This window comes from Miniopterus natalensis, chromosome 2 (assembly GCF_054644295.1).
Source record: "Miniopterus natalensis isolate mMinNat1 chromosome 2, mMinNat1.hap1, whole genome shotgun sequence".
In the NCBI taxonomy this organism is placed as follows: Eukaryota; Metazoa; Chordata; class Mammalia; order Chiroptera; family Miniopteridae; genus Miniopterus; species Miniopterus natalensis.
In genome coordinates, this window is record NC_142082.1 from 87915689 (window position 1) to 87930378 (window position 14690).

General features: G+C 38.1%; 1 protein-coding gene and 1 pseudogene across 15 annotated transcripts in view; both read right to left on the bottom strand.

The window, feature by feature from the left end:
- Window positions 1-743: 743 nt before the first annotated feature.
- Window positions 744-14690, bottom strand: part of SMAD9 (SMAD family member 9) — an 82820-nt gene continuing 68873 nt past the window's right edge. For all 15 annotated transcript variants that reach the window (XM_087814378.1, XM_016197256.2, XM_087814375.1 and 12 more), the window contains 2 exons: window positions 5736-5992; window positions 744-922 (listed from right to left, as the gene is read on the bottom strand). In XM_087814378.1, coding sequence (XP_087670504.1) covers window positions 779-922; window positions 5736-5992 — 401 coding nt within the window. In that variant the 3' untranslated portion in view covers window positions 744-778. The remainder of the gene's footprint in view (window positions 923-5735; window positions 5993-14690) is intronic.
- On the bottom strand, window positions 8013-11493 carry LOC107525163 (autophagy protein 5 pseudogene; annotated as a pseudogene).

The following is a 14690-nucleotide window of genomic DNA, read 5'->3' on the forward strand; positions in this document are numbered from 1 at the left end:
AGGAGTCTCCATGGGTGATTTTGAGACTAAGTTCTGGTCTTACAGTTTGGGAATATAGCTCATTTCATGCTATTTTCATATTTATCTTGCCACATCAGCCTCATTTTTTTATAGATGTAGATTATAAGGCAACATGACTTCAGCTTTACAGCTTGTTTCTTTTCCAATCACAGTTTAAATTTGTTTAAAATGAACCGTTAATATGCGCACAATTGTCCACCTATAAGTATTTCAACTTCAGAAATAAAGCTTATGTGTTTTATCTTACATAATTGATTATACAAGCTTGATTTTTTTTCTTGCCAATAGCACTAAAAGTGAAATCATTTAAATTATATGGGTTTGGTTGCCTCATTTTGTCTAAAAGTGTTATTTACTCTAATGCTGCTAGTACTCGACTTTTACTATATAAACAGTTTTAGTATTTTTCTGGTAGGCCATGCAACATGACTTATAATAACTTGGCTGACTAAAGATGCGTTTTATTCTGCCAACACTCTTCAAATACTATTGACAGAGTTGCCTCTGTTTGTTTCCTCCCACAGAAGAAGCTGCTGCTTCTTACATCATAGTCATGAAAAATCTACTTTCCTAATTGTATTGTACTGGCATCAGGTTAACTAGAAAGCACAAAATAAATGGTGATAAAATAGATGAATAGTATATATTATATGTATTTACACATATACTTAGACACTTTAGTTAATTGCAAATCTGAAATGATATAAGCCACTGCCTGCAACAGCATCAATTCTATAGAAACATGGATTAAGACCTCTTAAGACACTGAAGAAATTGGGTTATGTGGAGAGCCCATTTGAGTCAGAACTTTGTCCAGCCACTGCAGTGGACCATGAAGATGAATCTCAATCCAGCAGGGGGTGCTCGTGACATCCTGGCGATGGTACTCAGCTCCCCAACCCTGAAAAGCAAGAGTGGAGCCAAGAGTGAGTGTCAGACTTTACAGTCAGCCTCCAGAGGCACAAGACAGAGCGCTGTGCACACCTAGCACACACACAGAATAGCTCCTGAGACCTTAGAGAACATAAACTCCACCTTCCTGTAAGTACTTTTGCATCAATCAGATACTCTAAGATGAGTCCAAATCAATGCTTCTCTTTGAGTTCACAACTAAATACATGGACCTAGACATGGTTGGGCTCCAGTCACATCAGAAACACTGACAAGTCATTATCCCTTCTACAAGGAAAGTAATTTGGCCTTACATTCACCCCTTTAAGACTAAAGACAGTGTTTTGCACAAAATGGTAGCTACATACCAAAGATGGATCTGAAACTTGTAAAGAAAGAACTAGAGGGTGTTCTTGATTTTTCAGGATTGATTAACAAAGTTTGTTCCTCCTCTCTCTCTGCTCACTTTTTGCAATTTCTTGTTTATTACCATTTATAGAAGAGCCAGCGAATAAATAAATAGATAAATAAGTTTGTATGTTTTTATCTGCATGAGAAGTTATTTTTAAAATGAGGAGAGATCTAGTCAAGCAAATTAGTTTTGTTATTGGGAACAATGATTCTCTATAGAGTTATTTAAAATTTGGATTTCAAACACCATGCTGCCTGATCACACTTTACATTTATGACCAGAAACTTCAAGTGGACCTTTGATGCTACTTGGAAATCATAGCACACTCCCCCAGTCCATTTACTCTCCCATTTCCCCCACTCCTTCACCTACTCCCCCCAGCATGCTTACAACAGATTTTCTTCTTTCCTAGTTTAATGAGAGAAATGAAGCAATCAGAAGAGAATTTCCACAGCACCTGTACCCAAAGATCTTACTATAGATTATCTACGTTTCCAAATAAGCCATCCACTTGTGCATGATTCACTTGTGCATAAAACTCACTCACCTTTCTGGGGACAGCATTCCAGAAGCTCTCCACATTCTCTCCTGCAAACTTTTTCTTTCTATTGGATCATTCCCATCAAAGTACAAACATGCTGAAATATCACCCGTCTTCAAAATACTTCTCTTGGCCTGACAACCACCACAGATTACTGTCCTATATCTTTGATCCCCTTTCTAGGAAAAGCTTTAAAAAAGAGTCATCTGCACTGGCTGTCAATTCCTCTTCTTCCATTCTCCCTTAAATGCATTCTAATAAGCACTTCACCTCAGCATTTCAACAATATTTTTCCTGTCAAGATAGATAAAACCCTTTATATTGCTCAAATTAATGGTCAGCTTTCAGTCTTCATGTCACTTGGGCAGTACTTGCTTTAGTTCATCCCCTCTCCTCCTCAATGTACTTTCTACTTTGGCTTACAAAGGATCTTTCTTTCTTGGTTTTACTACTACTTTGCTGGTTGCACATTCTAAGTTTTCTTTGCTGGTTCTTTCTATTCTCCACTATATTTTAACATTGAAGTGTCCCAGGACCCCATCCTGGAACCCCTTATCTTCTCTGTTTAAACTCAGACTGTTGGTGATCTCATCCAGGCTCATGGAGTTCAATTCTGTCCATATGCTGACAATTCCCAAATTTACATATCCACCCCAGCATTCTCTCTGCAAGTCCAGACTAACTTGTACATCTAACTGCCTACTCAGTATCTGCTTGGATGTGTGACAAACATCTCAAAGTTATTATCACTAAAATGGAACTCTTAGTCTTATGTCCAAACCTGAGCCACCAGCATCTTCTCCATCTTGGTTGAAGGCAACTTCCTCTAATTTCTCTCTTTTTCTCATACCACACATCAAATCGACCTTCACATTCAGATCCTTCCTCTTCTCACCACTTCCATTGGAACTCTCCTAGTGGGAGCAACCATCCTCTCTCATCTGAATATTGCTATAGCCTCCTAACTGGTCCCCCTACTTCCAACCATGCCTGTATAATATGTGTCCTCCACACAGCAGCCAGAAGGATCCTTTAAAAGCTTAAATCAGCCCGGCCAGGTGTGGCTCAGCGGTTGAGCTTCGACCTAGGATCCAGGCCATCAGGGTTTGATTCCCGGTCAGGGCACATGCCTCAGTTGTGGGCTTGATCAATGACTCTCTCATCATTGATGTTTCTATCTCTCTCTCTCCCTCTCCTTTCCTCTCTCTGAAATCAATAAAGATATATTAAAAAAAAAAAAAAAAAAGCCTAAATCAGATCATGAAAATCCTCTGCTCAAATCCCTGCAATGGATCCCCTTCTCTTTAGAGTAAAAGCCAAAACCCTCGCAGTGGCTTACAAAGCACTGATCTGGTTCTGTTACTGTTCTGATCTCACCTGCCCCTCACTCATTACGCTCCAGTCACATCAGTCTCCTTGCTTCTACAAATTCCTAGGCATGTTCTTGCTTCTTGCTGTAGGGCTTGCCCTTCCCTGTGTGTCTACTGCTCTTCCCCCAGATATCCTTATGATTAACTCTCTTGTGTCATTCAAGTCTTTGCTCATATTTCATCTCTTCAGTGAGACCTCCCCTGACCACCTTGTTCAAACTTGCAATCTACCCCTTCCCCAGCACTCCAATTTCCTTTACCTTGCTCTACATTTTCTCTTTACACTCAAATTCTTTATTATACTTGTTTATTGTCTGCCTCTCCTTCTACAATATTGACTTTATGAGGGCAGAGGTCTCTGTGTAATCACTGATGTATTCCAATTCCTAGAATGGTGCCTGGCCTGGCACATGATAGGTGCTCAACAAATATTTGTTGACTGATGAAATGAGTTTTAGGATTAGTAAAAATTAGAGCTGAAAGAGACCTTAAATATGATCTAGTCTATCACCCTCCAATAGTAGTCACTAGTGTTTAGTCATCTATAATTTATTTCAATTTTATTTTTTAAAAATTCTAATACTGTGTTTTACTCAACCCAGTATATCCAAAATATTATATCAATATGTAATCAATATGAAATTATTAATGAAATATTTTATATTCTTTTTGTTTGTACTGTCTTTTCCCCCCGTTTTATTGAGATATAATTGATATACAACATTGTATCAGTTTTAGGTATACAACATAATGATTTGGTATATGTATATACTGCAAAATGATTACCACAATAAGTTTAGTTAAGATCCATCACCCCCCATCCCTTTTTTTTCATCTGATGAGAGCTTTTAAATTCTTTTAAACTGATCATCTGCAGTTATATTTGCTAAGGATTTTTTTAAAAGTCCCTGCAATATTAGTAATAGTTTGTTTTCTGTGAATTGTGCAGCTTTATGATTTAAATGTTGAATATCTAATAAATATGTCTAGTTGATTTTAGGAAAATCAGATTTCTATGCAAGTATATATTATAGTGAAATAATTACCTCTGAGATACTGGCATTTCATCCTAATTTTAAAAACAAAGAGCTGGAAAAATAACCGTTCAATTATTTATTTTTATTTTTATTTTTTAAAATATCTTTATTGATTTCAGAGAGAGGAAAGGAAAGGGAGAGAGAGAGAAAGAGAGAGAGAAACATCAACGATGAGAGAGTCATTGATCAGCTGTCTCCTGCACGCCCCCGACTGGGAATTGAACCCGCAACCCGGGCATGTGCCCTGACCGGGAATCGAACCCTGATCGCCTGGATCTTAGGTCTACACTCAACCACTGAGCCACGCCCAGCCAGGCTAACCGTTCAATTTAAATGATCATTTGTTAATGGCAATTTAATGCCCTCTGCTGAGTCTAAAGCACCAGAAATTAAAAAGAATTTCTAGGTGTTAATTTTTTTACAATGTAAAGATGTTTTTCACAGCTTACCAGTAAAACTGAATAAAACTGCTTTGTCATAACAAAAGAGAAATGGTTTCAAGAAGCCATTTTTTAAAATTGGAAACTGTATTCTTGATTTTTTTAAATTAGTAAAATTAAAAATACAATAAAAACAATTTAAGTACAGAAAAAAGGGACAATTCTTTTTCATGGTAATTATAAAGGACTAATAAAATTTACTTTGAAAAACACCTAGAACAAGCCATACCGATTCCTTGGATGGATATTTGAAAATGTGAAAATTGTGTCAATATACCCAGGTACTTTGATAAATAAGCTAACACCTTGAAATATTATAATTATTTGCAATCACTTTACAAGAGATGAAACAGTAGATGTTGAAACTGAAGCTTTTAACTTCAATGTGCAAATCCAGCTGTAACTTCCTTAGTTCTCCAACCTTCACATCAACTTTAATAAGATCTAATTTGAGAAATTTAATAAGTATTCATAAACAGAACATTACTACTCTCTCAGAATTACTCATACCCACCATGTTTCTAACCCAATTTGTTTATGCTTTTATGAAAGCACTTAATTTACAGTGTCATGTATTAGAGTCAGTTATGTTTTGTAGCTTATTTATAAATATTACCTCTTTCATTTGCCTGCATGCTTTCTAAGAGTTAGAAGAGTCTTTAATTTCATTCAAGCAAATTCATCAACATTTATTAAGTTACAATCGTGCTTGACAATTTGAGGGATGGAAATATCTCTGTAGCATTGCGTCTTATATAAGTATTACTGTCATTTTATCTTCTGCACTAAAATAAAATAACTACTTTAAGTTGTTTTTCCTTCAAAAGTGTTATCTTCAAGAATTTTATAATTGCTAAACGAGAGATTATACTCACAGAGGAGCTCTTCCTAAAAACAATTAAATAGACTTCCCAAAAAACCTGCTGTCTACTAGAACTGGCTGTGTAACTGCCATACCAACCAAAGAATGTCTTTTTTGTTTTTCATTTTCCATCTTACAATCTGGAAGCAAGCACTCCTTACCTTAACAAAACTCATCCGGATAGTGCACATCTTAGTTAACTCATAGACGACTTCAAATCCATGGTGAACTGACTGAGCAAGTAGCTGAGCAAAGAGCTGGTTGTTGAAGATCTTGAGGCTGCAACCACTGGGGATCTTGCAGACAGTGGCTGGGTGGAAACCATGTTGATAATTGCAGTTCCGGCTCTGGACAAAGATGCTGCTGTCACTCACACACTCAGCATAGACCTCTCCCCCAATGTAATATAAATGCACACCTACAAGGCAAAAACAGTCTTCAAACACCTGCAACATATTTAGCTTAGGTATAACACCATTCTCTTCTCATTGATCTTTGTAACCTCAACGGATGTGACTACCTACTGAGGTTAATTTTCATATCACCAATCACAGATTTATAAGATACGTGACCCAAATGTCAACTTGTTTTAATTACAATCTGTGCTTTTTCCATGAGTCCATTTAAAAGTGGATTGCAACCCATGTGTACAATCATTGCCAAGAACAAGTAAGTCAGCTCCTTCCATCATTTTCTCAATCTCACACCCATTTACTCTAAAAGTAAGCTCATAATACTAGATACAAAATGAATACATAATGGAGAAAACATCAAATAGTCCTTCAGGTACATATATAAATAAAAAAATTAAAACTGGACACAGGTAATGTGAAAAATGTTACTTAAGTGTATACATTAAACCTACTTCAGAGGTTGTCCATTCGTTGTCCAACAAAATCCATTCGTTGTCCAGTTTCACTTTCTCTCACATTCTTGGAATTAGAAGGCACTGCTCACACTAGTTTTTATTCCAAATTAAATTTGAGTTATTTCCCTTCAAATTTCTGGGTTTGGAATTAAATACCAGAACAAATTTTATTTTACCAACAATTATAAAGCCATTTCTCTTAACAAATACCTCAGAGACCTAATTCATTTTAAAGCTTATCACCTTCTACTGTAGATCATAGAAATAATGCTTATTTTTTACTTATAAAAATGAAATTCTTGCCACATTTTCAGATATAGACAATCAAATGTAGCTTATGTTGCTTTTGTTAGGGGCAAAAATATTAATCATGTTCTGTTAACCATAATTTTTAGCTATAGTTATAAGAAACGTTAATCATGCTCTATAAACTGTGATTGTTCTGTTCTGATTAAAGAAAGCACATTCTGACCTGGTTGAGAGTTGTATGCCCTAGGACATGGGAGTTAAATTTAGAATGTGGTCCATTCTCCAGTTCCCAGAGCTGCCTATCATCCTGGGAAGATTAACAGCCTTATTCCCAAAACAATGGAGTCCTGGAGGCACCCACCCTTTTCGACCTCCAGCCCTCATTGCCTGTAACCTGTTAGCATTATACCTTGCCTACTTCCCCATGCCTGTAATTCTTACTTTCCCGTGTAATCTTTGTCCTTCTACCAACCTAAGCAACTGCCTTATGGGGGCCAGTAGAGCAGATTTTCATGGATGACCTCCTGCTCTCCCATATTGCCAGCAATATTGGAATAAACGCTCATATATGAGTCAATCTTGTCTCTGCTTAATTGGTTCAATTAGTGACAGGTCTCCTGAATCCATTCATTGTCCAGTTTCACTTTCTCTCACATTCTTGGAATTAGAAGGCATTGCTCACACTAGTTTTTAATCCAAATTAAATTTGAGTTATTTCCCTTCAAATTTCTGGGTTTGGAATTCAACATAAATTTATAGTAAGGGATTGGAGTTAGATAAAATGAAGAAGCTCTAGTCTAGTGGATATTAAATACCAGAACAAATTTTCTCCAACCTTTTAACGGAAATAAAATTCTCCACCACTAGGTGTCAACATAATTGTAAAATCAATCATCCTACAGTTACAAGGTATTTGTAGAAATGAACCGAAATATAATTACAGTGATATACTTTAGATTCCCTCAAAATAAAGTACATTTTTAACCCCCCTCCAGGGGTTCTCTGACCCAAGTTTGCATAATTTGCATTTAGGAAACATTTCTGAGATAGCTGCTCAGTTTCTTTGTCAGGTTCTAAAGAAGCACTTGAAACATTTTCTATGTGAATACCTTCCAACATATCTATTATTTCTTTTCCCCATCTTCTTTCCCTTAATCCAATTTTAGAAAAAAATAGTTTTTAGGATTATGTATTCCAACCATATCAGTCTGAAGAAACTGATCCAGCAGAGATAAAGCACAGCTCTTGATATGCAGGCCAAGTTTCCTCTCACGCTGCCCAGATCAGACTTGTTCCCTTCTCTTCTTTCAACCTTCCTCTCTTTTTTTTTCTCATATTCTTTATTCACTGTCCCTGAATGGCCTGGGGTCTGACACCCATGGCTCAGGCCCTGAGGGGTAGGCAGAAGGATGGTCCTAATTGGAAGGGACATAGTTACTTGGCTGGATATTATGGAGGGGCACCTCCAAACCCTGACTTCCTTGAACAACCTTGTGAATACCAGATGATAGGTCTGCCTCTGGGGTGCTTATGGTGTTTCAAAAGAGGGAGTAAGGTACTGAAAGAGGGGAGAGTGGGGCTGCTAAGTGTTTAGTATGTATTTGAATTGAATGACCTTCAAATATATAATTCTCCCAAACCTATTAAGGAGAATAGTAAGATTTGTTATCTGACGTGGATCTTTATTTAGGAGATAATTTTCAATCTTGTTTAGGTCTTATCTGAAACCACAGCCAGTAGGCAGAATAACAAAGCAGAGAAGAGAGTCGGCAGGTAGGCAGTAGTTTAGCATACTGAGCAAGAAAAGAGAGCAGAACCAATGGGATGGGGATGAGCACATGGAAGGCTGAGCCAGCTCTGAGCACCACAAGGATGAAATTCAACCCCAATGTGAAGGAGTCTGGCTTTGGCTAGAGACAGCAGCATCTAAAGAAGAGTCAAGTAGACACATGATTTTATTTGCAAACATATAATAGGCCAAAATAGTGGCTTCATATGTGTTCTTTTAATTGATTTTTTTAGAGAGAGGAAGTGAGAGGGAGAGAGAGAGATAAATCTATGTGAAAGAGAAACATCAATTGGCTGCCTCTGGAACTCACCCTGACCAGGGATCAAACCCACAACCTGTGCATGTGCCCCAACCAGGAATCGAGCTGGCGACATTTTGGTGCATGGGACAATGCTCAGCCAACTGAGCTGCACCAGCCAGGGCCAAAATAGTGCCTTTAAACCACATATATTAGATTCTAGATGGTCACAAAGAACAGTAAGCAATAAGGATAAATGCCCAAAGAAAGTGCAATCTGAGATGCCATGAGAACCAAGGCAGTATGGTCATCAGGCAAGTTCTACCCATACGTTGGGCTGCATCTTTCTTTTTCTTTTTTTCTCTTTTTTTCATATTTTGAAGCTTTATTTAAAAATCTCTCACTGTTCATTATCAAAGTTACAAGATTGCTTGCATACCAACAGACAGACTGTAAACATAGGAAATTTTCATTAAGGAAAGATGGGTTTACTGTAATTTGATCTTTTATAAAAAATTGCTGCAAGTTATTGATAACAGAATTTCTCTTCTACTTTCTTAAGTCTAATTCTCTTGAAAATTAAACCAATGTTTCCACTCCCTGAAGCTAAATTTCAACCATGGTCACCTTAGGAAATACCCCTGTTTATTTGTTAATCAGAAATACAAACTGAGTGGCACATATTTCCATTTTCTTCTTAGGCCAAAGGTTTTGGCTTCATTGTATTTTACAAGAAAACAAGACTTGCAGTGGTCCTGTAAAGTCTTTCCTGTCGCAGCTGAGGTTTAAAGATGGCAGTGGAGGAAAGCAGTGGTGATGCAAAGCAAGACCAGCCCCAGTGCCCTTATCAGACAGGGAATCTTTTTCCTGTTTGGCTTGTAGCAGGGTTTCTGGTCAGGTTGCCTCCACCAAAACTGACTGAAGCAGAAAGGTGACAATCTATGGTAAATCCTATGTAAGGGCAATTCTGTTCAAGCAAATAGTCAGTCCTTCAATCTGTTGGTTGTGGGAATGATACTAATATGGAGAAAATTATCCGGGTAGCTCAGATGTTCACTCAGCCACTGTGGAGGTGTTTCCAACATTGGCTCAATTCCATGAATCATCACTTGATTCTTTTTTCCCCCATCTTGCAGGACAAACTTCTTTGAGGAAATCTCCTAATGTGTGCAATTGTCCATCTGTAGCCACAGGACAAAAAAGCTTCTGAATGAAAGTTGTTCAGTCGTTGTCTAAGATATTCTAAAAAGGATGTAACGAAATCCATTTTCTTCTGCAGGATATTCCATGAGTTTCTGATTGATGGCCCCAAACTGGTCAAATCTATCATTATGTAATCCCATCCAGAGCTGCTTGTGATCTTTTTTCTGCATTTCATTGATTACTTGACTTTTGTGCTTTAGAGCATCAGCTTCTTTCACACAATACATAAAATGAGCTTCAACTGCGTCTTTAGATGGACAATGCAGAAGGTCCTTTTCTGGAGAACTCATTTCAGTGGTGTGCCTTCATGTTCAAACCATATCTCACTAATGTCTTCTTGTCTCATAACCTTCTGAAAGTGCTTCTTCACTTTGTCAGTTACCAACATCAAGTAACTTACTCTTGGCAAAAGCAAATAATATAGTTCTGCCTCTTGTTCAGTTATCTCATCCTGATACAAGGTGAGGCAAGTAGGAATTCGTCCAAACCACACATCTCGAAGCACATTTTTGTCACCTGTCATTCTTCCAATGGTTAAAGCAGTACATATGGGCAAAATTCTTTTTTCAGCCAAAGTTAAACAGAAGCGCTGGCTCCTCCTCCGGCCTCCTGCACGGGTGAAGATGACCTGGGTCCTTCAGTGGTGCAGGGTGCTTCGGGCTGCATCTTTCTTTATCTGAGCTTTCCATTTGTGTGTGACTGATGCCCACCTTTTATGAGATTAGGGAGGTGGGGGTCCTGTGTTGTGCTTAATTAAGACCAGAGATATGTTGGGTTTGATCTGGGCCTGTTGAGTCTGACTGCTAGAGCGTTCCCTTTTCATCCTCTTCTGTAGCCTTGAATGACAGAGGAGAAGCTGGGAGGAGGGCAGGTTAATTAAGCTGATGAGAGGGTTCCAATGTTCTGGAATCTACTAATAGTCAGGAGAGGAAGTCTGTGTCCTTATGGGGAAGGAATCCTCTCTTGAAGGGGAAGGAGGGAAAATACCACCACAGAGAGTAATCTCATTACCCCAACCCTCTGTCCAGAGACTGAGGCATCTCCATTCTGCTTAGGAAAAAAAACCCTAAACTTACTTGCACAAACTCAACACCTTCCTTTGACTTTGTGATTGATCTTCCCCTTGCCTCTGTTGCCCTTTCTTCTGCACAACTATTTTGAAATTGGGATCATCTGGAGCTTTAAAAAGTGCATATTTCTGGGTGTAATAGTGTTTGAAATGTTCCAACATAAAAAATGTTTTGATCAAAAAATAATAATATAAAAGTACAGATTTCCAGATCCACACCAAGGGTTTGGGTCAGAGGATGGAGGTGGGCCCTCCACAGGATTGTACCTGCAGCTGTGCACTGGGCAACTCCAGGGTTTGCCTCAGTATTCCCAGATCTGTGTACGTAATTATTACAAGCCTTCTCCAACAGATGGCATAACTTCTCTAGAGAAAGAGGCTCCTAATTCACACAAAGCAGCCTCTACCTTATAGCAAGGTTGATTCCCTAAACCTGTACTCAAAAACATATAAGTCCCTCTGAACAACATGATGAACAGGTAAGTTTGTGTACAACCGAGCTACTGAATGCCCCACCTTTGCCATTCGCACCTCAGTGACTCTCACCAGGCTGGGCTGCATGCAAGGCTTCTCTCTCACCATAGCTTCTGGGATCCTGGCATGCCCTCACAGACCTCCTCCCAGCCCATCCTCACCTGAACAAAGTCCATTAGAGAAAATTTAGAAAATGCAAACACTGAAAATAAAAATCAGCCCCAAATCCAGAGCCCCAGAAATAATCAAAGCTAAACACTTGTTATATGTCTTTCAGTCGGTTATGTGCATTTTTAAAGCAAAATTAGAATTATACTTTATAGGATGTTTTATAACTTTTATCATTTATTAAGATATTGTGGACACTTTCTTATGATATTAAGTATTCTGCGTCAAGTTTAATGGCTGCAATAGTATGACATTCTATGTTATTATTATATATATATATATATATATATATATATATATATATATATATATATATATATTCAGGATTTGCTTTAGAATGAGAAACCTTACACTTGTTCAAAGGCAGAATGGAAAGGGCATTTTGAGACAAGAAAACAAAGTCCATTGGAAAAGGAAGCAATCCAAAATCACCTTGAAGTGCAAACTGTCTTTCCAAGAAACTGACAAACCAAATTCTGGCCCCAGGGTAACTCTTTTTATAAAATAGGAAGAATTACTGGAATTCTTCAGAACTTGAAATAGGATTAAGAGAGAGAGAGAGAAACAAGGGAAGAAAGAAAAAAATCATCAAAAGGTGAAAAACTAGCTCTAAAAACAATTCATTGACTTGGTATACATGATGATGATATTCAGGAAAGGTTTGGTTTGCCTCAATAAGTTCAATAATTGGGGTAAATGCCTGAAAAATTATCATAACTACCGATTTCTTTCCCACTAAGGAATGAATACCTGATAGGTAAATGCAACATATATACACCTGCAAAAGTGAAATGTACCTGTCTTGGTCAAGTGTCATTTTCATGCCAAGAACCTGGAACAGGCTCATTACAAACTGCTAACTCCAGTTACAGCACAAATCATAAGTGCTCAGAAATGAGTGTACTACTTTTTAAAAAATTTTTATTGTTGAAAGTATTACAGATGTCCCCCCCCCCACCACCACCATTGATCCCCTCCACCCTGCACATCCCTCTCCAGGCCTTTACCACACTATTGCCTGTGTCCCTGGGTTCTGCATATATGCATATAAGTTCTTTGGTTAATCTCTTCCCTACCACCTCACCACCCTGCCTTCTCTCTGATATTCATCAGTCTGTTTCATGCTTCTATATCTCTGGATCTATTTTGTTCACTGGTTAATTTTGTTCATTAGATTCCCCATATGAGTAAGATTATGTGATGCTTGTCTTTCTCTTACAGGCTTATTTCCCTTAGCACAATACTCTCCAAGTCCCACCATGCTGTCTCAAAGAGTAAGGGATTCTTTTTCACAGCTGCATGGCATTCCATGGTATAAATGTCTGAGAACATGCTTGATATGATTGCAGTATTCTTAAACTTGTAGAGAATTGTTTTCAATACTAACACGTGGTCTCTCTTTGAGAACGTCTTATGTACACTTGAGAAGAATGTATTTATACAGTTTTGGTATGAAATGTTCTGTAAATGTCTATTAAATCCATCTGATATAGTGTGTCATTTAGAGCCATTGTTTCCTTGTTGATTTTTGGTCTGAGGTCTATCCAGTGAAGTCAGTAGGGTGTTCAAGTCCTCTACTATGACTGTATTGCTGTTGATCTCTGCTTTAAAGTCCTCCAGAAGTTTTTTTCCAGCCTGTGGATTTTGTTCTGAGATGGGTCTCTTATAGAAAGCATATATTTGGGTCATGTTTTCTTATCCATTCAGCTACCTTATGTCTTTTGATTGAAGCATTTAATCCATTTATATTTAAAGTTATTATTGATAGGTACTTACCAATTGCCATTTTAATTCTTTATACCTATGTTTCTCTCTCTATTTCTACTTCTTACTATACCAGTTCCTTTAACATTTCCTGCAATGCTGGTTTGGTGGTGATAAACTCCTTTAGTCTTTTTTGTTTGGGAAGCTCTTTATTTCACCATCCATTTTGAATGAAAGCCTTGCTGGATAGAGTATTCTTAGTTTCAGATCCTTGCTTTTCATTACCTTGAATACTTCATGCTATTCCTTCTGGACAGTAGAGTTTCTGATGAGAAATCAGCTGACAGCCTTATAGGAGCTCCTTTATAGGTAACAGATTGTTTTTCTCTTGCTGTCTTTAAGATTCTCTCTGTCTTGAATTTTGGGCACATTAATGTGTCTGGGTGTGGTTCTCTTTGGGTTCTTCTTGCTTGGGACTCTCTGTGCCTCGTGAACTTGTGTGACTTTTTCCTTAACCAGGTTAGGGAAGTTTTCTGCCATTATTTCTTCAAACATGTTCTCTTACCCTTGCTTACTTTTTACATCTTCTGGTAGTCCTATGATGCGACTATTGTTACTTTTCATGTTGTCCCACAGCTCCCTTAAACTGTCCTCCTGTTTTTGAGTAGTTTTTCTTTTTGGATCTCTGAATGAGTGATATTTTTCTACCCTGATCCAATCCTCGACTTCCCTTAATCTGCCGTTTATTATTTTCAGTGTTTTTTTGAAAATTTCTACTATGTCATTCTTGATTTCCTTCATAGTTTTCAAGTCTTTTCTCATACTGTTGAGCATCCTTATGATCAGTACTCTGAACTCTATATTTGATAGATTGCTTATGACTATTTCATTTTGCTCTTCTTCTGGAGACTTCTCTTGTTCTTTCATTTGGGGTTTGTTTTTTGTCTCCCCATTTTGGGTGCCTGTTCAGGTCTGTTTCTATGTATTGGGTAGATCTTCTAGGTCTTCCAGTCTTTTAGATGGTCTCTGGTGCAGGCCGTTGTCAGATGCTATTTGTGACTGGCCTTGGATACCCTGTTTTGATCTATCAGTGATCCACAGCTTGTGGCTCCCTCTGCTGAGGCTGGGTGCATTAGGAAAGGACCAACACATGCACCAAGGTCTGCTTTTCCAAGTCCTGGGTCTAGAAGCAAATCAGGCAAAGACTCAAAGCACTCAAAGACTGATTATTATTCTTAGTCTCCTAATGAGCTTCAGGCTGTAGACCACAGCAAGGTCTAAACTCCACAGGGTGGGGTAAGAGGTTTTCCAGTGGGCTGGGCAACTGCTTCCCCCCTAGGCTGCCTGGATGTTA